This window comes from Nyctibius grandis, chromosome 1 (genome assembly GCF_013368605.1).
Source record: "Nyctibius grandis isolate bNycGra1 chromosome 1, bNycGra1.pri, whole genome shotgun sequence".
NCBI classification, from domain to species: domain Eukaryota; kingdom Metazoa; phylum Chordata; class Aves; order Nyctibiiformes; family Nyctibiidae; genus Nyctibius; species Nyctibius grandis.
Window position 1 is genome coordinate 60,899,785 of NC_090658.1, and position 24,219 is coordinate 60,924,003.

At 41.5% G+C, this 24,219-nt stretch overlaps 1 protein-coding gene across 2 annotated transcripts in view; it reads left to right on the forward strand.

The window, feature by feature from the left end:
* Positions 1–24,219, forward strand: part of ARID1B (AT-rich interaction domain 1B) — a 341,543-nt gene that overhangs the window by 312,786 nt on the left and 4,538 nt on the right. Inside the window, exons 13-20 of one of the 2 annotated variants that reach the window (XM_068408105.1) lie at positions 1,639–1,843; positions 11,444–11,582; positions 14,278–14,450; positions 16,099–16,249; positions 17,261–17,377; positions 18,911–19,007; positions 22,265–23,054; positions 23,907–24,037. In XM_068408105.1, coding sequence (XP_068264206.1) covers positions 1,639–1,843; positions 11,444–11,582; positions 14,278–14,450; positions 16,099–16,249; positions 17,261–17,377; positions 18,911–19,007; positions 22,265–23,054; positions 23,907–24,037 — 1,803 coding nt within the window. The remainder of the gene's footprint in view (positions 1–1,638; positions 1,844–11,443; positions 11,583–14,277; positions 14,451–16,098; positions 16,250–17,260; positions 17,378–18,910; positions 19,008–22,264; positions 23,055–23,906; positions 24,038–24,219) is intronic. The other variant, XM_068408190.1, reaches the window with a different exon arrangement.

A 24,219-nucleotide genomic window follows, 5' to 3' on the forward strand; every position in this document is an offset into this window, starting at 1 on the left:
TGATCACCATGTTTATTTGTTTGGGGCTACTGAGAGGTGCAGAGCTTTGCTTACTGAGGTTTATTTAAATGCATCTGTGTGATGCTCTCCTAAAAAGCTTTTGCTCCAGCCGCTGCCCTCCACATCTCATGATTCTGCCCGGAGAGTGACAGGGAGTGGAGCTGTGCAGCAGTGGTGCATATTCTCTGTCTGAATAGTTGAAATTGATGGGGTCCCAACATGAAAAGACCAGCTGTTGGCAGTCTTCTTTTAAATGCCAATATACTGGGCATTTAGGCATGAATGTCTCTGTTTTCATTATGCAATGTGTTCATTATGCACCACTTAGCTGTAAGTCAGTAGGCACAAAGGGCTGTGTAACTGGATTTCAAGCCTCAACAGCGTCAGTTTATGAAAATCTCGTGTCCTTTATTTCCTGGGTTCTTGCAGGATGTACCAGAGAAATAAAAACACTTTGCATAGCCGTGCCAACCTGCTTGCTATTAATGCTATCCCCAAAAGATCTTTGCTGATTGGCAGTAGTTACACTGAGAGAAATGTAAGAAATGTTTCCTTTGCTGGCACACAGGCTTAGGAACTGTATGGCTGATGATAACCTTTGTAGGTATACACGTTAAGTTGGAGTCATTAAAATCTCAGGCCTCAGGGCAAGAATCAGGATTCTTCCCCAACAAAAGCTGAGATGCTCAGACATTTAAAGCCCATTTATTTCATTGCTGCCTCCCCTCCTTGGATCATACCTAGCAATTGCACAAGTGGTTGAATGAACTTAGGGGCATCAGGTATGACAACAAAAATACTGTCTGCTATGAGCAGTACAGCTGAGCGAGCCAGTGGCATCATCCAGGATGACAGATGAACTTTGCTGTTATTACAGATCAGCTGTGTTTGAGGAACTCATGAACCAGTCTTTAAATATTCTCAGCCTTACACTGCAAACAAGACTCACAGTGGCGTTGTGCAGTCAGCACTGTAATACAGAGTATTACTGGACTAGCCCTGCGTGTTTGAAGTCTGCCTTAATTAATTAAGGGGCCTCGCTTCACTCTGCCTCTCATCTAGCCAAAGGATCATTGATCTGTCCCTGCAAGATGCCCTAAAATGAAAGGACTTCAACCAGGAATTACAGGCTGAACTGTTTGACAGCTGGTGGCTATTTTGGAGAAAAAATTATTTTTCCTATCAGTGCTCAAACACTTAAGTTGCAGAATAACGCTGTTATTGCTTTCTAAATTAGTTTTTAGAAGCTGCTTTTTAATTAAAATGGGGTGGGTGTGGGTGGGTGTCAGAGAGAGGGAGAATGAGCGTGTGTTTGCTTGGAGATGGATTGCTAACTGAAGAGCACAGGCCCTGGAAGAGTGCAAGGCATTTATAAGATGCACCATGCAGAAGACTCTCCACAAGCAAAGCTTTTTTTTATGTAGCTATCAGTAGGTTCCTTAATGGTTTTATAACTGTAAATGCTGTCTGTGCATTACTGTGTGTGGGAGTAATGAGCATTAGTTAAAAGAGGAAAATAAAAAAGTAAACCAAGACACTACACGCTCTTTTTTTTTTTTCCTTTTTCCCCTTTTTTGTCTCCCGACTTAAACAAACCACTTCGCCGCAAACCAGTGATTCTGCCATTTATTTTGCTAGGTTAATAAAAACAAGAAGTGGCGTGAGCTGGCAACCACCTTGAACGTTGGCACTTCGAGCAGCGCAGCCAGCTCCCTGAAAAAACAATACATCCAGTACCTGTTTGCCTTCGAGTGCAAGATTGAGCGAGGGGAGGAGCCCCCTCCAGAAGTCTTCAGCACTGGAGATACTAAGAAACAACCTAAGATCCAGCCGCCATCTCCTGGTAAGTCAAAAAAACTGCAGCCTCTTACACAACCATTTTTTGAACGCAAAAGGTACTGCGTTGCATTTTATATATTTAGAAGCACGTCTTGCTAATGCTGGACAAACGACAAGGATAAATATGTTGTTGGCATCTTGTTTTCAAACTTGGAGCTAGCTCCTGAATCAGGTCAGATTTAACTCTGAAGGGCCATCCACAGTCATGTCTAGTTTGTTATTGCTCACTCTAACATACAAAGCCGTGTGTGCCAGCACGCCCTTAATATTCAGAGTTACGTTGGCATAGTAAAAAGAATAGCATTCTGCACGGACGGGCTTGTGCTGTGAGACACGAGGCAGCCAGTACTGAGAGGAGTGTCCATTTGTCTAAAGATCAGATTCTGGTACTTGCACTTTCCTTGCTATGACTCTGAAGCTGTGTTTTCAACACAACTATTGGTCAGTAAAGCTTCAGTTGGAGTCAGGATGGCAGATGCTGGACTGAGCAGTGGGTCTCAGATCGTTGCTCTGGTGCAGCTCGTGTTGAATGTGTGGCAGATGGAGAGAGTTGAGAGTATGGTGTATCCCCACTGCCAGACCTCATAGTTGGGAGGCACGCTCTCGGTTCTTTTGTTGCTAATCGTGTATGTTGTTAGCAGCACTGTCTTTATCTTCTCGTCTGAAAAGATGAAACCAGAAATGTTTGATTTTGGCTGTTCTTTTTGCATGTTTTCTTTCTAAATTAATTCAGCTTAAGACTCTCCAAGATTGGATAGTCATGAGTGATATTCAAGGCAGGAAAATTCTGCAGTCATAACATTTTAAGTACATAGCAAAAGGTGTAGTAAGTGTTAGTCTATGATGTTGACTTCTGAACTACCCATGGAAGAGGAAATATTTCCTTTGATTTGCTGGTTATTAGGTTTTTCTGACTAACAAAATAATTTTGTTAATACCTACCTTCACAATTACTGTTAGGCACACCACCTTCTTTTATTGTCAAGAGAATGTAATTCCTAGAATGTTTACAGCAGTTTCCTGCGTTAGAAGGCAGTATTAGGAAAAGTACAAAATTGATTAATTAATTTCAGTTAGTGCAGTTCACTGGTTGAAAACGAGAAGTAGCGAGTCAGGGACCCAGCAAGCTCTCCAGGCAGTTTGCAGGCTGCATGGCTCCGGTTTGAGTATTCCTGTCGTGGATACCAGAAAATTGCAAAGACCTTTTTAATGATATAATACAGTTCTAGCTTTTACAAGATCATTTGTTAGGATAGCACTTTGTCAGTACAGAAAAGGTAAAGGCGGTAAGGCTTAAATCTTTTTCAGCCTGATGTATTCAGTGTAAGGATTTGAGGGAGTGTTTAATTAAAATCTTCCTAAGTACATCTCTTTGTGTAATACCTTAAGCATTTCCTCCACCTTGTTAACACCTAGGGTTATCAGGTCCCCCAATGCTGATTATTTAATAGAGAAGATACCTAGGTTACTTTGCAAGGCAGGTTTAGAAGATGGGGAAAAATACTTGGTACTAGAAGTGAGGCCTATAGTCCAGATGTTTCTCTGTCTGAAATGAGGATAGAGTGCCCTGAATGTGCACCACTGCAAAAAATAAAAGATGTTGGACGTGCCTGTCGCTTCCTGAGAAGGCTGGTAAGGGGAGCTGAAACTGTTAAGACTTGTTAAGGAGGGTGAAGAGAAAACAGCAGTACTAAAAATGAAAGAGTATTTTGCTGTCTCCTCCCTTACCCCTCTGCTTCCAACACTGCTCTCAGTAGTTGGATCATGGATCATCACTGTAAATTGGCTGAATTTTGAGGCAAGAATTGTTGTTTAAACATGTAAACCTGAAACAAAGGAATAGAAATGTCAGACATACCACTTTTAGAGGGTCCTTTTGCATCATGACACTACAGATTAAAATAGCGAAGTCCCAAGTTTAAATTTATCGTAACTTTTAAGCAAGCTGTATATGAGGAGAACTGAAACTATTTTTCTAAAATAAAAACACAGCAGGACATTAGAGACTAGAAGAGGGGGAAGCAAGCAAAGATCTCAAGGTTTGTTTTGTTGGCGAGAAAAGAGCTCGTGTCACTGAATGGACTTGCACTTCTGTACAGAGAAAGGCTTTCCCAGTGTGTATCAGCTTTAGTACATGAAATCCTGCTGAGGTATAGATGCCGCAGAGAGTACAAGCCTGTTCTCTTTAATAGTCAGCTTTTTTCCTTGCTCCTTTTCCTTTAGTATATACCCACATTAACATTTTAACAACACAAAAGAAGTAGAGTTGTAGATGTACTTTAGACAATCTGTTCCTCTTTGGCATTCAGAGGGCACAGGAGCCCAATACAACAAGAAACAGTAGCCTCCGAAGGTCCTTGTTTAACCATTAGCCTCTGTTGCGCAGTTAGCTCAGTGTAGGCAGAGCCACTTTGAAGCCAAATCCATTTGCAGAGAACTAGTTACAGTATTAGGGCTGAAGTTAATTCTGATAAAAAAGCAGAGGGACTTGTCTCGGAGGGGAGGGTGTTGTATTTTGTCCAGTTCTAACCAGCTGATGCTATGAAATCAGGGTCATGGGAGTTTAAAAACTTCATAAAACTTCAAAAACGAAATACTTCAGTTACTCATGAGAATATACAGGGAATATATATAAGAATATATAGTGACTGGCAGCCTTCTTGGTACAGAGAAGAATTCGGTTCCTATGTAGATATAGTTCCCGGGTAGATGTTGTGCAAGGTGGGAGCACGGTGACATGCAGTTCAGAGCAAATCAGTTGTTGCAGATGTCCCGCATCCAAGGGGTGATTACGTGACTGCCCCACAGACGACCTTTAGAATGCAGCCATAGAGGGGACGCTCGGAAGCACAGTGCAACGACCAGAGTGAGGAGATTACCATGGAAGAACCCAGTCAAGGAAAGGATGCGATGCGTGAGTCAAATCTGTGGGACTGCGAGGCAGTGGTCTGGGTCCATGTGTTAGTCCATTTGCTTGTAGCACTGTATGTGGGATTCTCCCATCACTTCTGGTTTTTACATCATTAATGAGGTAAATGGTATGTAAAGGAGTGCTGTGTACAGTGCAATTCAGGATAGTGTCAGCAATTATCAAAAGTTGAAAAAAAGAGAGAGAGTGGAGCAGCAAAGTGGCAGGCTGGTTGGCTTTGTTCAGCAGAGGTTTGCTCAGTAGCCAAGGTGTTAGGGGTAGGATTAACTGCCTATTTTAATAAAAGTTCTGGCTTCATACTACTGTCAGAGCCTGTTCTGTTCTTTCATAAAACTCGCAGGGAGAGGTGAGGGCCTGAGTGTGTTTTAGTGTGCGCTGCTTTGAGGCTGTGCAAGTTGGAGACACACTTGTGGTAGGCTGAGGCCTTTATATCACAGCCTAAATCTGTCTGGGTCAGGTGATGCCATCGGCAGTGAAGACCAGCAGCAGATGCCTGATGACAGGCTAGCTGTTAAAGGACCCCTGTTGGCCTTACATCCTGAGTGTTGGGTCCATGCCAAGGTCCGTGTCAACTGTTGACTGCTCTTCTAGTGTGTGGAAAATCCCTTACAGAAAAAGAGGCATTGTAGGTCTTCCTAAACGTCCTTCTAAAACTCCAGTGCTTTCCAGAAATGGGTGCAAAGACAAAACGCTCTTCCTGTCATGCGTGTTTGATAGTTTTGACCAAAATATGCACAAATCATGTGGCAAGTTCTAAACAGAAAATAATTCTGGGGACCATTATGCTAAGCACTAATAGGTGCTGGAGAACAAATTTCAAAAGAGCATCAGCGTGAAGGAGTTATTGTCCATTGCTGTACTCTGGCACTGTAAAGTCTTAGCTGCAGTATGTGGTTGTGTATGCCTGACTCTCGCAATTAGAGACTGAGCATCTGTCCTGTGCTGAATGAACAGGATGGCCACAGTGGTACAGCCGAGGATGCTCCTGAGTGACGCTCAGCAGCTGGCCCTGATGTCAATGGAGATTTCATGACAGCAAACCTGGAAAATTGTGCGCCTGCGTTGGAAAGCGGGAGCAAGAGTGCGCCAAGAGTGTGTTCCCCACGTTTCCTTGGCAGCAGAGAAACAAGACTTGGGGAGGGGGATGGCGGGGGGACGCGACACAGCACCACACGACACAGCCATTCAGCGAGTGCGTCTGTAACCAAACCCATCCGTCTCTGCTGGCGGGTGGCTGACTGGAGTGCTATTATTAGCAGGCAGGTGATGTCATGGAGCGTGTCATGAGGCCAGCCAGGGAATCCCCACGGAAGATGGATGGGTGAGGGGTCGGGAGGGGTGGATGGGGGAACAGACAGAGGTGCCGCCGTGCTTGCGCCTGCGCCTGCCCAGGGGGGCCCTGCCACAGCCAGCAGCCCCCAGCCCAGCCTAACTGGGGCACTGGGTTCGTGCTGTGTAAATTATCTTCCCAGCGTGGCAGCTGGCTGTTCACGCTGAAGTATGTGAATGTACTTAACCTTCAGTAACCTTTCCATTGTTTGCTTTAGAGTATACATTTGTAGCTTCTGGCAAAAGGTAGGGATATCCTAGAGAGCACGTCAGGCCTCCTATTAATGGAGTTTCAAGAGGTTGCATTCTTCTTTTCTTTTTTTTTTTCTTTTTTTTTTCTTTTTTTTTCTTTTTTTTTCTTTTTTTTTTATTTTTTTTTTTTCTTTTTTTTTTCTTTTTTTTTTCCTGAAGGGAAAAAATTCCTGGCAAGAGGAAGGTTTGTTTTTTTTTTTTAAACTGCATATTTGTGTTCTGGTAAATAAAGGGTCTTTCCTGAAAGCAGTACTTACTGCCATGCAGGCTTTGCAAGGAAAAAGCCATGCCAGTGCTATAATTCCATGCTGCGAGAGTAACAGATGCCATTGAGTGAGCTGTGGAAGAGTGTGTGGGACCTCACCTTCGCACTGTCAAAGATGTCCATTTTATTTCATTTAGGATGGATTTTCTATTGTTAAAAGCATATTCTTAGAGATCTGTTGCAACATTTGAAAGACAAGTGTTGCTTAGATGTGGATTTGAGATGAAGAATTCAGCAGCTATGTACACACGGGTTTTTTTCCTGGACATCCCCAAGTCAGCTGCAGAATCATGTGAGCAAAGATTACCTGTTCCAAAAGAACATTGTTGTTTGACTTCCTTCTTAGTTCTTTGTTTAATACTGAAGCTTACGAAGCACTTCAAAAGATACGGTTTCTATTTTAGGATGTCCACAATCAAAATTAAACATCTACCACAATAAAAACCCTGCAAGGATAGATGTAAAATTTCAGAGAGCAGCTTAGCAAATGTAAAATTTAAGGTGAAACATGAAAAAGGAAGATGGTACTTTCTTACAGAGAAGAGGGTTATTTTCATATTCTTTAACTAGAAAACATTGCTAATAGCAATGTGTGTAAATGGTTGTATGAGAGAACGTAACTAGTTTGCACTTAACGTGTGTGCATGCAGGCACCTGTGTGCACATGCTGTATCCAAAAACTGTTTGAAGTATATTGCTTTGATGCAAAGTCAAGTGCTCAAAAGTTAGGAAATGCCAAAAGTGAGATACAATCTTTACAACTTTAATTATGTTTCCTTGTGAATATACACAAGTTCAATACACTCTTAATTACGCAGACACATTGACATTTTTTCCATGAAAAGTCTGTGTCATCCAGTGCAGAGAATAAACAGTGCTCAGTGGATGAGGAGCTATTCAGTATTTTGTGTTATCGTCACCTTTCAGTACACAGCCCTTACTTGTGCCACAGTTCTCAACCAGACTCAGAGGTATAAATTTACTCCTTGTTTTTTCTCATCTTCACTACAAATGTATTTAAGAGCTTTAAAAAGCATTAATCAGCCTTTGCAATACCCATCTGAGAGGGAAAGTAGTATGATTCCCATTCTACAGAAGAGGAACTGCGCTACCAAAAAGTTTAGAACATGAGTATCTGCTAATTCTGGGTGCCAGTTTCCGATGTTTTACCATGTGTAGCCCTTTATATGATCTGATCTGTTGCCCTACGTGTTCTGCATAGCAGGAAAACAGCATCTCTAAACAGAGCCTCTCAGAAAAGGAACACACATCTAAGAACCTCTTGTGCGACGTTTAATTTCACTCATATGCCCAGTATTGGACTCTTCCCAGTGTTGAACTCTCTGTCTGTTTATCCAACCACTTACGGTTCTTTTCCTGTACTTTAACTCCCATTAGGTACATTTTCTGGGCTTTCTTGGTGCTCCCTGTTGTGTAGTACCACATCCACACAACTTCAGACTTCTCAAAGCCTAACTTGATCTCAGCAGCATCCATATCTCCTTTCCAGGTTCCCAGTCCCATTGTCATTCTCCTATTCTCCTTTTCTGTTGATGGTCAGAAACCCTATTACTCTGCCTTTACTTTCCAACCTCCAGTTGTAACCATGAGAGCTTGTGCAGGGTGGCTTCCTGGCTATAGGTTCTTGTGCTCAGCTCTACATTCAAGACTGCCCTGATCAACCCAGCAGCTGAATTACAGTGAGAGTCCTGCTCATCTCCAGCCTGAACTAAGTACAAACAGGATCTTCAGAAAACCAAGCAGTGAATGTATAGCCAGCTAATAATCTCTGCATATAAACAGGTATTTTTCACAAATTTATTTGACCAAATCAGAATTAACACTGGAACAGCAAGAGTACTTTCCTTGTCACAGGCACGTCCCCAAGATTACCACCAAGTCTCTTCTCCAGACGATGAAGGGACCACTGGTGCTGTGTGTGGAGAAGGTGACCAAATATATACTTGGCTTGGAAGACTCACAGAAAAGTATTTCTCTTTTGGGGACAACAGAAGAGGACCATATATTTTCGAAGGCATAGTCTTAGAAAAAGCTGGCCAGTGACAGCTGAAAGTTCCCTAAAAAAAAATTAGCTTGAGGGGAATATCCATCAGGATGACTTCCTGATGATTGTCTGAAGCTTGGCAAAGGTACTGAAAATCACATCCTACAAGAGAAAGTTAAGTTGCTTAAAAAATTGTACCTGTTCTACCAACAGTAACCATTAAGAGTACATACTTATTCTTTCTCAAGGAATGTGCTATTTACATTGATGCTATTACTAAAATACAGGACAAACTATTCTGTGGTCTGTGAGTGTATGACATAGTAAAAATTGTCTTCACGGTTGCTTGTAGGTCATATCCACACTTGGGGTCTTCTTGGTAGCCAATGACCTAATCCAGAGATGGAAACACTTGCAGTCCTTATTCTGTAGAAGTATCCCTGACCCAATGGAGGTCAAGAGCAAAGCGTATTAACAAAGCAGTACCAGAAACTTTGCACTTGTTGTGATACCATTTGCCTTCCATTTTTTCAGCTATTTATAACCATTTAGAAAAAAGCGGGGGAAAAATAACCAACCCTATAACCACCACTGACCATACAGAAATTTGACTTGTAGCTTCTCAGCTGGATATCTTCTTTTTGGTTTTAAATCTTTCCTTATCTAAGAGGATTATATAAATCACATTGTTAATCATAGTAAAGATTCTATATTCATGCAGCCCATACATACTGAAAAAATACTTTACTTGTTTTATTTAGGTTTACTTTAGATATGAATTAAGTTCTTGCTCAGGTAGGATAGGAAAGAACTTAATTGCTGCGTAATAGCCCACCATAAGAAAATATGCAGGCTTAGGCAATATCATATTTTACAGTAAGTGTGTGGGTACACTAAGATGTTTACCCTAATGGTTCTAATATAACAAGATGGTATGTGACAATGTGTGGCTTTTAACTCAGAAATGCTTTCAAGCTTTTTAGAAGTAATCTAGAGTGGTGTTTAAAGCTCAAGGGCAGGAGAATGATCCTGGCTCACTCAGGGGTCATGTATACAAAGGGCTCATTTTATGTGAACATGATTTTTTTTATTGTCATATGGATTTGTTTTATTATAGCACTAAAGCCTTCAGTCAACTGTAGCATTAGTTGTTGCAAACGATGTTGTTATGGTATTAGCGCAATCAGAGAGCTTTTCTTAAACTTTTTTTGAACCTCATTACTATGTGAGCATAATCCAAACATGCCTCAGAAAGCTGAGGACAAGAACAATGTGGTCTACACAATGTGGATTTTACATAAGCACTTGCTACTGAGACTGATTGCCAGATAGTGGAACATGTGTTACAGATATAAATGAAACACATATAAAAAAGGTGTTCTTCAGTTAAAAACAAGCTCTGCCTGTCAAGATGATGAGTGTTCTAGGATTCTGAGTCAATTATAAACTACTCTTTCACATACAGAAGAAAAGCCCACACTGCTTGTTCCAATTTTCCCTCTAACAGTAATTTATAAAGTTTTATTAATTGGTTGTTGAACGTAGATAGTCAGGCACTATAAAATGCTTACATGAGAGTTCATAAAAAAGAAGGACCTCTCAAGCCAAAGCCATGTCTGTCTTTGTCTGTTAGATTTGTGAATTTTTTCTGTTGGTAATTTTTTTTCCCAATTGCATCTAAAGATTTGATCCTGCAAGTTCTCCCTGGGTAGAATTCCTGCTGCAGGGCCCGTCCATTCCAAGGCTTAGACATTGTTACTAATTCCCACTTACCACCTTCTAAATCAGAAAACTGTTACATCAGATCTTTGGGGTTGGGAGGATGTTTTTCCTCACTAGTCATACAAAAATAGTAACTTCAGTGTCTACTTTAAAGACTGGCCTGGATGTATTTTATCATTAGCTTATACGATGTATTCATTTAATGCCCTTATTACTGCTCAGTCTTATTGGAATAGAGCATTACCTGCTTTTCTGTGCTAGTTGTCGTATCAAGAATATAGCTGTTTACCATGGTTAAGGAGGACAGTAGTGCAGGTACTCTCTTGCTTTCTGCCATCTCAACATACAAGTTTTTGCAGATGAAGTAGATGCTTTGCTGAATGGACCTGGTCTTGTTACATATGCTCTACAATGATCCTAACTACATTTTGTTAAGCTGTCCACCACTATTTTTACGGTTTTATTAGGAGTGCTAGCTACAGGCTCCTGTTCAAATTCTGCTTTCAGTGATTGATTGCTTTCTTCTTATCCCAGATTGCCTTTTGCATTTCTTAAACACAATCTTTTGCCATGCTGTCTCAAAGATGGCATAGGGTTGCAGTGTGCCACTAATCATTTGCCATGTGTCATCATGGAAATGTCTGCCTTTTAGTGGTAAATGAAATTAGGAATTTGCATTAATATAGAAGTTTAAATCTGTGAGGAAAAGCTTCTGGCTGAAATTTGCCTTATAAACGTATGTGTTGTGATAGTGATTATATAAAGAAACTGTGCCAAAGAACAACCTTCATCTACTCTGTGGTAAACTATAGACAATTAACTTTGTATCTCTGACCTCTGATGTAAATGATCCTTCATCTCAATGATTTCTATTCTTGTTGCTTCAGGCAGCAGATTAAATTCATGGTTCTAGGAAAGATGATTGCTATTATTGCACAGCATATCCTGATCTCAGAGGATGTTGAGGAAGTTAAAACGTACTGAGATGCACGGTATAAGCAGGCTTATGGGGGAAAGAACCAGTTTCTGTCCTTGATGATTATTATTTCCACAGGAATTTGGCTGCTACCTTTTAATATTTCCTTTTTCTTTATTTTCCCAGCTAATTCTGGTTCCTTGCAAGGCCCGCAGACTCCACAGTCTACTGGTAGTAATTCCATGACAGAAGTGCCAGGCGATTTGAAGCCCCCAACACCAGCATCAACACCTCATGGACAGATGACACCTATGCAGGGTGGCAGGTATGGAAAGGGCTTTGCTTCATTTTTTGTTCTACAACAATTTAAGCCAGTCTTTCCCTTTCCAAGCTGCTCAGGCACTCAGATCTGAATCTGTGGTGAACCAGCCAGAACCTTAAAAGTGGCTGAAAATTGTTTCTTTTTGGAGAAGAGAGAGGGAAAGGGAAGAAGGAGTGGGAGCTTCATTAGCTTTCTAACACCAGAGAAGAATCAGACAAGCACCAGTGCAGAGGGGGGCATGTGAATATGTGAAGGGTGAGGAAGAAGGTGGAACCCAGCAGCACCAACTTAAAACCACAGCCTTCCTTTCCTTGCTTACCTTGTCCTCCTCTGGTATACAGGTCCAGACATTCATGCTCAGGAAGGAGGAATTCAAACTGGAATGGATTCTAGAGAAAAATTGGTGGGATGAGCAGGGAACAGGGAGATACAGGAGTTTGTTTACAGAATCATAGAATCACAGAATGGTTAAGGGTTGGAAGGGACCTCTGGACCCAAAGCAGGTTCCTCTAGAGCATGTTGCACAGAGTCGTGTCCAGGCGAGTTTTGAATATCTCCAGAGAAGGAGACTCCACAACCCCCCTGGGCAGCCTGTTCCAATGCTCTGTCACCCTCAAAGTAAAGAAGTTCCTCCTCATATTCAGATGGAACTTCCCATGTTTCAGCTTATGCCTATTGCCCCTTGTCCTGTCACTGGGCACCACCAAGAAGAGTCTGGTCCCCTCCTCTTGACACCCACTCCTAAGGTATTTGTAAGTGTTGATAAGATCCCCCCTCAGTCTTCTCTTCTCCAAGCTGAACAGACCCAGCTCTCTCAGCCTCTCCTCATAAGAGAGATGCTCCAGTCCTCTGATCATCTTTGTAACCCTTCGCTGGACTCTCTCCAGTAATTTCTTATCTTTCTTGGACTGGGGGGCCCAGACTGGACACAGTACTCTAGATGTGGTCTCACCAGGGCCGTGTAGAGGGGCAGGATAATCTCCCTTGACCTGTTGGCCACGCTCTTCCTAATGCACCTCAGGATACCATTGGCCTTCCTGGCCACAAGGGCACACTGCTGGCTCATGGTGAACTTCTTGTCCACCAGAACACCCAAGTCCTTCTCTGCAGAGCTGCCCTCCAGTAGATCAGCCCCCAGCCTGTACCGGTGCATGGGGTTATTCCTCCCAAGGTGCAGGACTCTACACTTGCCTTTGTTGTACTTCATGAGTTTCCTCTCCACCCAGCTCTCCAGCCTGTCCAGGTCTCGCTGAATGGCAGTACAGCCTTCTGGTGTATCGGCCACCCCTCCCAGTTTTGTGTCATCAGCAAATTTGCTGAGTGTACACTCTGTTCCTTCGTCCAGGTCATTGATGAATAAGTTAAACAGGACTGGACCTAGTACTGACCCCTGGGGAACACCACTAGCCGCAGGCCTCCAACTAGACTGAGCACCGCTGATCACAACCCTCTGGGCTCTGTCGTTCAGCCAGTTCTCGATCCACCTCACTGTGCACTCATCTAAGCCACACTTCTTGAGCTTTCCTGTGAGGATGTTATGGGAGACAATGTCAAAAGCCTTGCTGAAGTCAAGGTAGATAACATCCACTGCTCTCCCCTCATCAACCCAGCCAGTCATGTTGTCCGCTTGTTTAGCTTTGCTTAGGTTGTTTCTAAGTATAAGAAAAGTATGGATCTAGAGTGTTCTTCTAATCAATACAGTGGCGTAAAAATCTGTGTGTTTTTAAGGTGTTTAAATTCAAATTAGTGAAAAGCGTATGTAATAACAGTGGTTAAGTGAGATAGCAGAGGATTCAACTGGATGGACCACAAGATCTTTCAGTTCTATGTCCTGTAAGTCACGCACCAGCTTAATCCGAAGTGAAGCCTTCTCACTGTTCATTAAGGATCCTTAGCCCACTGAAGTCCAGCAAAAAAAGTTCCTGTTGACTTCAGCGGGAACGTAGCTGACTTCTGAACTGTGTACAGAGTCACTCCAGACTTAACAAACTTAGGTTCTTTTTTTCTTCATCTGTAATACTGCAGAAAGGATAACAAGAACCTTTTTTAATCATCTGTAATTCAGACTGAGTTTTCTTCCACTATGTAAAAAATTTTCTTTTGCATTAAGAATAAATCTGATTGTTATCAGAGAAACTCCATTTTCCAAGCCAAATTTTTAAGGGCTTTAGAATAAAACTGGCTGCAACCATAAACGTTAGTGCCTCTCCATAACAGTTAATGGTATTTAGGAGGTAAATCAAGTGTTGCTGTTTAGTCTTTCCTCTAGTAGGAGAGCAATGGGGTGCTTGGTAAATTTGAAAGATAATAAATATGAAACCGATAAAAAGTAATACTATCTTGTCACAGCATATAATTAACCCGTGGAGCTCACTGCCTTGGGGCAGTGAGGCAAACAGCTTATTGAAATTTCAGAAGGGTTTAGACTTTTATATGAGTAATAGGAACATGCACAGTTGTATTAGATGAAAAACCCATATCTTTAAGGTAAGTAGCCAGATAAGCTTGGGGAAAAAAAAATGGGTGGATTTTTTAAATGATTGTCCATTGTGAAAGTTTTTTGCATCTTCTTCAGATGTATCCTGAGGCACTGATCACTGCCACAGCATCATGGACTAGGTGTGTTACAGTCCAATCTGTTTTCACAGTTCTTACGAATACATGATGGTGTTAATGCCTCCTTTTTCTCATCTGCTAGAAACAGTGCAGTTAGTGTGCATGATCCCTTTTCTGATGCAAGTGATTCGGCATTCCCGAAGCGAAACTCCATGACGCCAAATGCACCATACCAGCAGGGAATAAACATGCCAGATATGATGGGAAGGATGCCATATGAGCCGAATAAAGATCCTTTTGGTGGAATGAGAAAAGGTACTTTCTTTGTGGGATCTTATGTGTTCTTCCTTACTTCTATGTAATTAAGAGGTTCTAGTTGTCAGAATGAGCTTTTTTACTTTACTGATTTTGCCATGGGTAAAACGGTATCCTTGTAGCAAAAGGAGATGTGCAGTGCAATTGGGTTGCATTCTGGTCTGGTCATATTTTCCCCTTTCAGAGTTACACTGTTTATTTTAGACCTAACAGAATCCTAAAAATGCTTGTAGGAATACATTTTGGGAAATGGCATAAATGCACAGGGTTAGATTTTATGCAACGCCGTATGTTTCTTGAAGGTGGTTAGCTACTCTGCAAACCAGATGCTGGACTTCAGTGTTGGAATGCAAAGTGGTGAAGCAACATGCCTGGTTGTAGTAGGGCTGAACTGGGAGTTCACTGTGCGGAACTGAGCAAGTCTCCTAGTGCTCATTGTCTCAGTTTACATATTTTTCAGAATAGGAAAGCTAATTTTTTTCTTACTTGGACAGCCCCTGACAAAAGGGCATAAACACACTCCAAGTTTATTTTTAGAAAGCAAAAATTAGAATTAATGTCAAACCTGACTCTTGTCCTTTTGGGCACTTAACCTACAAATCGTTTTGTGGATATTGTAAAATGTGCTTAAAATGAATGTCTTGCATGCCTTGTATATAGGAAGCTGGGAGGAAAGAACACAAGCAGGGCTCACAGTGGCTGCAAAGAGAAAAGCAGATGGAGGAGCTGAAATTAAGAAAGTGAAATTAAGAAACTAAAAGGGAGGAATAGGAAGAAGAGGTCCAGAAATCAGAGGAAGAAAGATACGTGGTGAAGTGGGGAGATGCTTTAAAAGAGATAGTTAATCTGATGTGATTCTTTTAAAACCTTCCCTTTAAATCCTTTTGCATGGGCAGTGGACACTAGCATAACAGTTAGAGGAGGGGAAAACCCTCTCTGCCTTAGATTCACTTTTTTTACATCCATGTGAGATTAAGTGGGTTTATTGCACTTTGTCGTACATTTCACATTTATTCTGTGGAAACAGAAATGCCTCTGTTCAGTTTCTGCTATGAGGGACTAAAGGATAGAGTCTCTTCCTCTCTTTGGGGATTTATATCTGATAATAGTGGTCAACGTGCCTTTTCTTGGACCCATAGAATATGCCCATCCTGCTCAAGAAGCTACATTAGGATACAGTATCCTTTCCATAACTAAATTACGATATACATGTGTGTATAAGGGCTTTATGGGAAAAAGAAAAGCCTGATTCTGACAGCTTTGTAATCCAAACTACAAGATTTGCTTTCATCTGTTTTGTAAGGTTTATGTTTGCATTCATATTTAGCGTTGTTTGGGGTGAAAAGAGCAAGAGTGAGTTCATTTTCAGCTGTGAAGACCACAGGGAAGAAGCTCCCTGGTGCCTGATGAGCTCAGTTCCATAGGATGATATTACTTTCCTCGCTTGCAGCTCCTTAATATTATAACCATCATCTTGGTAGTTGTACTGCTTCATGTGTTTTCATCAGACCCTGGAGAGCTTGTCAGACACCAGCTAACTCTCCTTGGCAGTGTTAGGGATCTGAATATTATTTTAAAATACATCATTTAATAGAAAGATATCTTCAAACACCCAAAATAATATATTTACTTTCCCTTACTGTTGCAGTGCCTGGTAGCAGTGAGCCTTTCATGACCCCTGGACAAATGCCTAACAGTGGAATACAAGATATGTATAACCAGAGTCCGTCTGGAGCAATGTCCAATATGAGCATGAGCCAGCGACAGCAGTTCTCTTACGGAAGTGGCTATGACAGGAGGTGAGTCAATCTTCAGGAAGAAGCAAAGCCCATTAGTGAAAACGATCCTCTCTCTCCCCTTCTCATTTTCCCATTGCACCTTGCAGAGAACATAGCAGCCTACATTTCCTACAGCATCTTACTAAATCACTGGGAGTCAAACCACTGGTAATGACTGAGTCGAGCTATTCACAGAAATTAATAAGGAGGAATTGTCACACCATAGAAGTAGCTCAAGCTGCAGCAGATCAGCACATGGGTGTGTTTGACAGCTGCCTTCAGCTGGCTGCTGGGCTGGGCTGTGATGGCGTAAAGTAGTGCTTGAGTTAGTCTTCTGGCCGTGTTTTCACCTAAACAGTTGTTGGTGGGCTTTTTATGAAAAACAAAAGGCACAGCCTAAATATGTCTGGTTTGTGGTCTGTTAGTGAATTGCCTTTGGAGAGTGTGGAGTCTGTTGTCTGAGCTGTAGGGACACCAGTCTTGCAGTGTGTCCATCAGGACCCTCGTAAGTTTTTCTTTCAGTGAAGTACACAAAATAAATTTGGTCCTCTCTTGTTTATCCCTGGAAAGGCTTTGTGGGAAAAAAAAAAAACACATCAGTAAAGTCACTGTTGTGTAAGCATTGGTATAGCAAGCAGAATGATTTGGGAATGTTTGGATTATATTAAGTATTCCAGTAGGTTTTGTAGCTCTGGCTGTATCCCTACTTTCACTTTCATTAGGCTGTGTACTTTAGCTTTGCTTTTTGTTTCCTGATGGTAGCCAAAGTGGTGCAGTGTGGGTCTTTTAAGTGTAACGGCGAAGTAGTTTTCAGTCAGTAGTTTGAAGTAGTAGATGTGTAGAGTAACAGAAGAGTAATCATGTTGTTCAACAGGTGACATTGCTGGGGAGTCAGTGAGAGTAAGGGTTCCAGTGGAAGGTGATAAGTCAAGAGAATGTTTTACTTAAGGGGTGTGTTTTGTTTTATTTTGTCGGCAATTTTGGAGAGTAAGTGCTTTTTACAGAATGAGGTTTCCTTTGTCATTTTTTTAGGTCGGATCATGGGCTGGGTCCTGAAGGCAGTATGGGACCACCTGGTCAAAGCAACATGGTGCCTTCAAACAGTGACCCAAGCATGTACTCTCCTAATCATTACCCTGGCCAGCAAAGGTGAACACCGATTTCTCTGTCTGTTATATCTGCAATAACCAGCTGATGAGTGCTAGCAGCCTCTGTGAGAGCACATAGACAGAACGTGGCCTCTTGGTGTGTTACTTCTGGTTTGTCTGTTCTTATTTAGGCTTTTACTGTTGGTTCAGTTTCTTGCGGGGGGCAGAGGCTTGGGTGAATCGGTTGACTTTGTGTAGCCATAGCATTAGAGATGTTAGAAAAGGAGTATACATCCTACCTTGTGTATCTTCCTGCCAGCACTGAACTGAACATACTTTATAGGCCCAAGTTCTCCAGAGCAGCATTAAATGACACCGGTTCTGAAGCTTCCACAACTTCACCTGGCTTGTGGTTATCCAGTGGCTAACAAAATGAATATTTAGAAACTGTTCCCTTAGGTATAACAGACATGTACCTTTGCTCAGTTTTATCTCATTGCATATACCCTCTTGGACAACTGTAGACAATTCCCAGCAGTTATATTGTTCTTTTAACTGGCATTAGGTAATTTCTTTGATCCACGTCATAATTTTAGGAGATACTGAACTGTTTTCACTCTGGTCAACTCTCAAAAAATGAATGTTTTCTACACTTTTGGAAAAATAAGGTCCCATTAGTTCTTTTAACATGTCAAGTTCCCCAGTCCTCTGTTTCTCTGACTCTGCCTGATGTATTACTTCCATAGTTATACTGGAATTGTAGATATGTTCTCACTGGTAGTGTACAGGGAGGAATTACTGACATATTGGTCTGCAATACAGTGTTATTTATCAGTCTTCATACTTTACAAGTACTTCATTTCAGCAACCTAAATTTCATTCAGATGTGCTAAAAATATTGCAGTTGCGCTGTAGTGCTCCACAGAGGTCTTAAAGGCCACAGGTAAGTTTCCAAGTGCAACAGAACTCTGCCTGTTATATGTATGCTTCATTATGTAGCTTTAATTAAAAATTACATGAACATTAGCAAACTTGTGAGTACTGTTTTTACTTAGTAATGATGTATTTAAATGTTACATGTTGTAATGAAATGTGTACTCGCTTTCTGTCACTATCATCAGACTAAAATACTGATTTCACTTTAAATCAGCAGTTAACTATTGCTTATATTCTTAAATAATCCAGAAAGTCGCTTGCTCAGAGACTCACTCGTTAAAACACAAGAATTTTGACTTGCAAAGTTTGAGCTGTACATCAGAGACTTTGCCACCTAAGATGGGTTCCCAGTGGCTGCAGCTGCCTTTCTTACCCCTTTGCTAACCATACCCTGTTCCCATTCCTGACTGCTACCTCTAAATCTCTCTGTTGCATCTTCACTGCTCCTCCTTTCTTCTATCTGCTTTGTCTCCTTCCTTCCACTACCAGCTCCAGCAGAGCTTACTACATCAGGCTCAGGACCATACCGCACTGGACCTTCACCTTGTTTCCAAATGGCAAATATCTTCAAGGTGCAAGAACATCAGAGTACTTTGCTTTTTCTGGTGGCTTGGAAATTCCAGCAGCTCTAAGTGTTGATTTGAATGCTTCATTTTAGGCATGAACCATATGGGCAGCAGTATCCAGGACAAGGACCTCCCTCAGGACAGCCACCATATGGGGGGCATCAACCTGGAATGTATCCACAGCAGCAGGTAAGAGAGGGGAAAACAGCTATATTCATAACATTTGTTTAATAAATGTCACCCAAAAATTTTGTATACATTCAAAAATTTGTTTATACAATGTACGTCTTTTGGCACAAAGGAGCACTGTAGTTCTGGTCAAAATCACAGCCCATATGGATAGGTAGTGTATATGCAGCTATAGGAAAGCGTGTTTATGACACTGGAAGAGTGTACATTTTAACAGATGTTCTGTGCCCTTGGATGTGTATCAAGTGAATGTCCCAAGTTAATAACCAGCAGACTGGGAAGATATAATTCATAGGCTAGTAAAGTGACGCTGCCTCAATTCCAGAAACAAATAGGAAGGCTGCTTGGCTGGCAGGTTGAAGGGCCTTAACTTAATGTCATGCAGCCAAGCGAACCCAACAGAAAACTGGAACAAAGTAAAACGTGCAGCCCTCTCAATTGTTTAGAATGCTGTGGGGGGTCATATGAGATACCTATCTTTAATATAGATCAGATGGCACATTCCCCACATGTTATGTCTAGTAATAATATGGTACAAATACATGAGAGAGAACATTATTAGTGTTAAAAGTAGTTTAAACATTTGTACATTCTAGTCTCCCTAACTGTGTAATAACTTTGAAAATACAAATTATATTAATTAATAAGATTTTTCTGTTAGGTTTATCATTAACACCTTGTGAGCAAAAATCCCATCTTCTAAGTCAATAGCAAAACTCCACTGATTTAAACAGGATCAAAGTTTCATCCTCTGTCTTATTAATTCATTTCTAGCCATACAATAATTAAAGTTGAAGTTAGATTCCAAAACAGAAAGTATTTCCTTATAATATAAAAATTAAAATGTAATCTAGTTTTCAGCCAATTTCAGATAGTCCTTTTCAGTTTGGGGTAGTTTTACTAGGAAATTCGTGGGGGGTGGACCTAAAAGAGGAGATCTTAGGTTGCACTGTACTGAAAATGTATATAAATTTCGATTTCAGAATTTCTTGCTTACCTCTTTGGTTCATAACATCTCTAAAATAGCATAATCAGAAAACTGTTTTGTTCTTTGTGATGAGCATATGCTAGCAGTCTAGGTGATATATAACAGAACACTTTATGATATTCCATGCAAACATATGCAGGGAATATATTAGCTACATGTTCATTTAAGCAAGGAGACGGCTAGAATATGTAAAAATATATTTGGCCCTGTCCTTAGTGCTGTTTATATGCTTTGTACAACGACTCTTGAATGCAAAATGCATTAATGAAAAAAAGCAGTGAAGAATGAAGGGCAAAGATCCTGGCCAGCCTTGGCCTCTCCCTTCCACTCCCAGAGGATTCCACTTCTTCATTTAGCTAGAGATAAGGCTGCCACTAGCTTATTTGCAGTTTCCTAAATCTCACTCTATGGTGGTACAGGAAGAACATAAAAAATGGCCCTTTTGAAGCTTCATCTCCAACCTGAAGGCTAGGGAATGACCTGGGAAGGAGGTGCTTGGAGTATGAACTCCTGGGGCCAATGAAGCACTTGGAGCCAGGTTTTTCAACTCCTGTACGAATGCTCATACCCTGAGAGCTACTATGCAGCAGCTGACCTGTGCTGGTGTCTTTTTGTCTCCCGCGAGGTCTCAGAATTCCACATCCCTGGTGAAGAGGGACACACATTGTGCAGCCTCAGTCTCCTGCTGCATCTTTACACAGGAGGGGGAGTTCAGGTGTATCATTGTCCTCAGCACTGGTTACCTGTCCTCAGCGCTGGTTACCATTAGACATGTTGCCACTACATATACCAGAGCACTGAACTGCTTTTAAAAAGGCACATACTTCATTCCCAAGTGTCTACTGTAGGCTCTCTGAGTCGCTGTGGCAAAACAACCACCACCTTTTTAGGTGTGGCAACTGCCAAGTCAGTTCTTAATGTATAAATTGGCCCCAAGGGTGGAATTTACTACAGCAAGTAGTTTATGTAAGGCTGAATATAGGTATTTCTCAGATAGCCAGACAGCTCCTAAAGCAAGTTTTAAAAAAAAATACTTTCATGAAATACAGTAGTTGTGGTTTTATGTGCACCAAAGTTGGAAGATGAGTTTATGAATCCCAGGGCTGTTTTAACTGACCCGTATTGAATACATACAGAATTTTATCTGATCTTAACTCTAGTACATTAGTATACATTGTGCAATGTGACTGAGCTACAGTTTCCGGGGGAGCCATAACTTTGAATTTGCCATAGATCATATACTCAAAAATCACCCATTTAATTCGCATTTTTTGCTTCAGAGCACTCAGTGTGGTTTGAACTGTGGAACAAACTCCCACAGGAACTAAGGACCGCTGCAAACCGTACCACCTTCCCCTCAAACTGCAACATGTCTTTTTTTGTTCTGCCATCTTAAACATAAATACATACAAGCTTGTATGATTTAAAAACAACTCAGTTCCCTCCAAGGTAAAACAGCTTACCTCAAACAACACTCCCCACTTGAGAGGGTGAGAAACAAAGAGGGAATAAACCATAGGTGGCAGCTGTTAGTTACATTGCTTAGTTCATTACTGATCAGCAGGGTAGGAACATGCATAAACTAGAACAGAACGTTTGGATGTGACCATTTGCTGTAATAATCTCACAGTAAATTAAATGTGCTTAGGATGATTTGGGAAGAGGGATGGTTGCCCAAACAGGACCATGTTCCTGGGAATTACACAGAGTGACAAATGCAGCAGAGTGTTTTCTCCTACTAATAAATTTACTGTGTACAGCCTATGCCCTGTTGTAAGATCCAGTGTTTCAGACATGCATGCTTGCAGCATATCTTGTTATTTTAAGAGTTTATTGAGTGCTTCTCCCTTGAAAAGATTCGCTGAGTGGTTTTGAATTTTTTTAACATTTTTCTTCTTAGTAGACTAAGCATAAAAAATACGTGAAAATATTTTAGTTGGTGAGGACCATTGCCTTTTCATGCATGTCTGAAATGACCAGTGGAATTTAATCTGACAGATAGAAAAGGGAAAAAATGAGAGCAAGCATAAGAAAATTTAGCCCAAGGATAAGTTTCCTTTTAGTATTAAGTTCTAAGCACAGCAAAACAGAGGCTTAAAAAGAAGGCAGTGGATCAAGCCTAACTACGGCACTGCGTGCCTGACTCTGGAATCAGCACAATCCCTCCAGAACTAAGCGCCTTCAGCTTTTTAAACGAGCTTTCAGCCAATATATTTATATTGTGTATGGAGTAAAAGTGACACATCTTCTTTCCAAAATTTTTTTTCAGAACTATAAGCGACACATGGACGGCATGTATGGGCCTCCAGCCAAACGCCATGAAGGGGATATGTATAACATGCAGTATGGCAACCAGCAGCAGGACATGTATAACCAGTACAGCAACGCTTACACGGGGCCTGACAGGAGGCCCATGCAGGGACAGTATCCGTATCCGTATAACAGGGAGAGGATGCAGGGCCCTGGACAAGTGCAGCAGCATGGAATACCTCCCCAGATGATTGGTGGCCCCATGCAGTCATCATCCTCCAGTGAAGGTCCTCAGCAGAACATGTGGCCAACACGAAATGAAATGCCTTACCCTTACCAGAACAGGCAAGGTCCAGGAGGCCCTGCACAGGCCCCACCGTATCCAGGGATGAATCGCACTGATGATATGATGGTACCTGACCAGAGGATAAACCACGAGAGTCAGTGGCCTTCTCATGTCAACCAGCGTCAGCCTTCTTATATGTCATCCTCAGCCTCCATGCAGCCTATCACTAGACCTCCTCAGTCATCCTACCAGACACCACCCTCTATGCCAAATCACATCTCTAGAGCTCCAAGTCCAGCATCCTTCCAGCGCTCTTTGGAAAACCGTATGTCTCCAAGCAAGTCTCCTTTCCTACCTTCCATGAAGATGCAAAAGGTTATACCCACAGTTCCAGTGTCACAGGTCACAGGACCTCCACCCCAACCACCACCGATTAGACGAGAAATTACCTTCCCCCCAGGCTCTGTAGAAGCATCCCAACCAGTCTTAAAACCAAGACGAAAGATTACCTCAAAAGATATTGGTAAGCATCAAAACAAAAGCCAAATACCGAAATAGGTTGGGAGAAGGGGACTTTGATTTTGGTTTTCTTTTACACTTTAAGACTATTTTGACAGATAGTTAACTTTGGTAACTATAATGTGATTGTCTTCAATAAAAATGTAATAACATACGCATCAGTAAGGATGATAGGTAAAACTCATCCCAGACAATCTGACATGAAATGAAAGCAGTATTTTATATGAGGACCTGAGGTCTCCAGAAATGCATTAAAAATGAAGCTTGCCTCAGATTTCCAAATGATATGTGTCAAAAGGTCCTTCAGAATGTCTGTTAAATCCCCAATACAATGTTTAGCTGAACAAAGCTTTCTGTGTTCTTGTTCCGTGGAAGCTCATGCTGTTATAGTCTCTGCCTCCCCTGGATAGCCCATTTATTCATTCCGTATTATTTGTCATGTTTCTTTCTCCCCCTATTCTTTCCCAAGTGTCTTCTTATCTTGAAGTCCTGTTACATTTCGTACATTCAAGTCCTCATACTTCAAGTTCCCACACTCCTGACAGAGTATTCTACCTTTATTTACTGATTATTATTTGGTTTAGTCAACTTCTCTAAGTTTCTACGATTATTTCGGCTTCGGCAAAGTCAGGAGGAACGGCCCTGTTAAGATACTGTCCAGTATTAAGGCTGAGCAGCAGTTACAGAAAAACTGAACAGGACTAAGTGGTGAAACCAGGGTCCTAACCAGGGTTTCAGTAACTATTTAATTTAAATCCCGCGTCCTCACAATGTCATAGTTTAATCTGTCAGAACTCATTAACGGTCTCCAAAGATGCACTAATACTGTTTTACTTCTCCTCCTTTCTTTCTCCAGTAACTCCTGAGGCCTGGAGAGTGATGATGTCTCTTAAATCTGGCCTTTTGGCTGAAAGTACCTGGGCGCTAGACACTATTAATATTCTTCTATATGATGACAGCACTGTTGCTACTTTCAACCTCTCTCAGGTAGGTGGGAAAGCAGTATACTCCTCAACTTTCCAAGGAAAGAAAACTGAAATAAGATACCTACAAAAATGCTGAAGTCCTTTAAAACTGATTATAGTTAACAAATTGGAATATTGTGAAACGTCCTTTTTTATGATTGCTAACATGAGCAACAAGAGAGAGCTTTAGGGCAAATGGGGGAA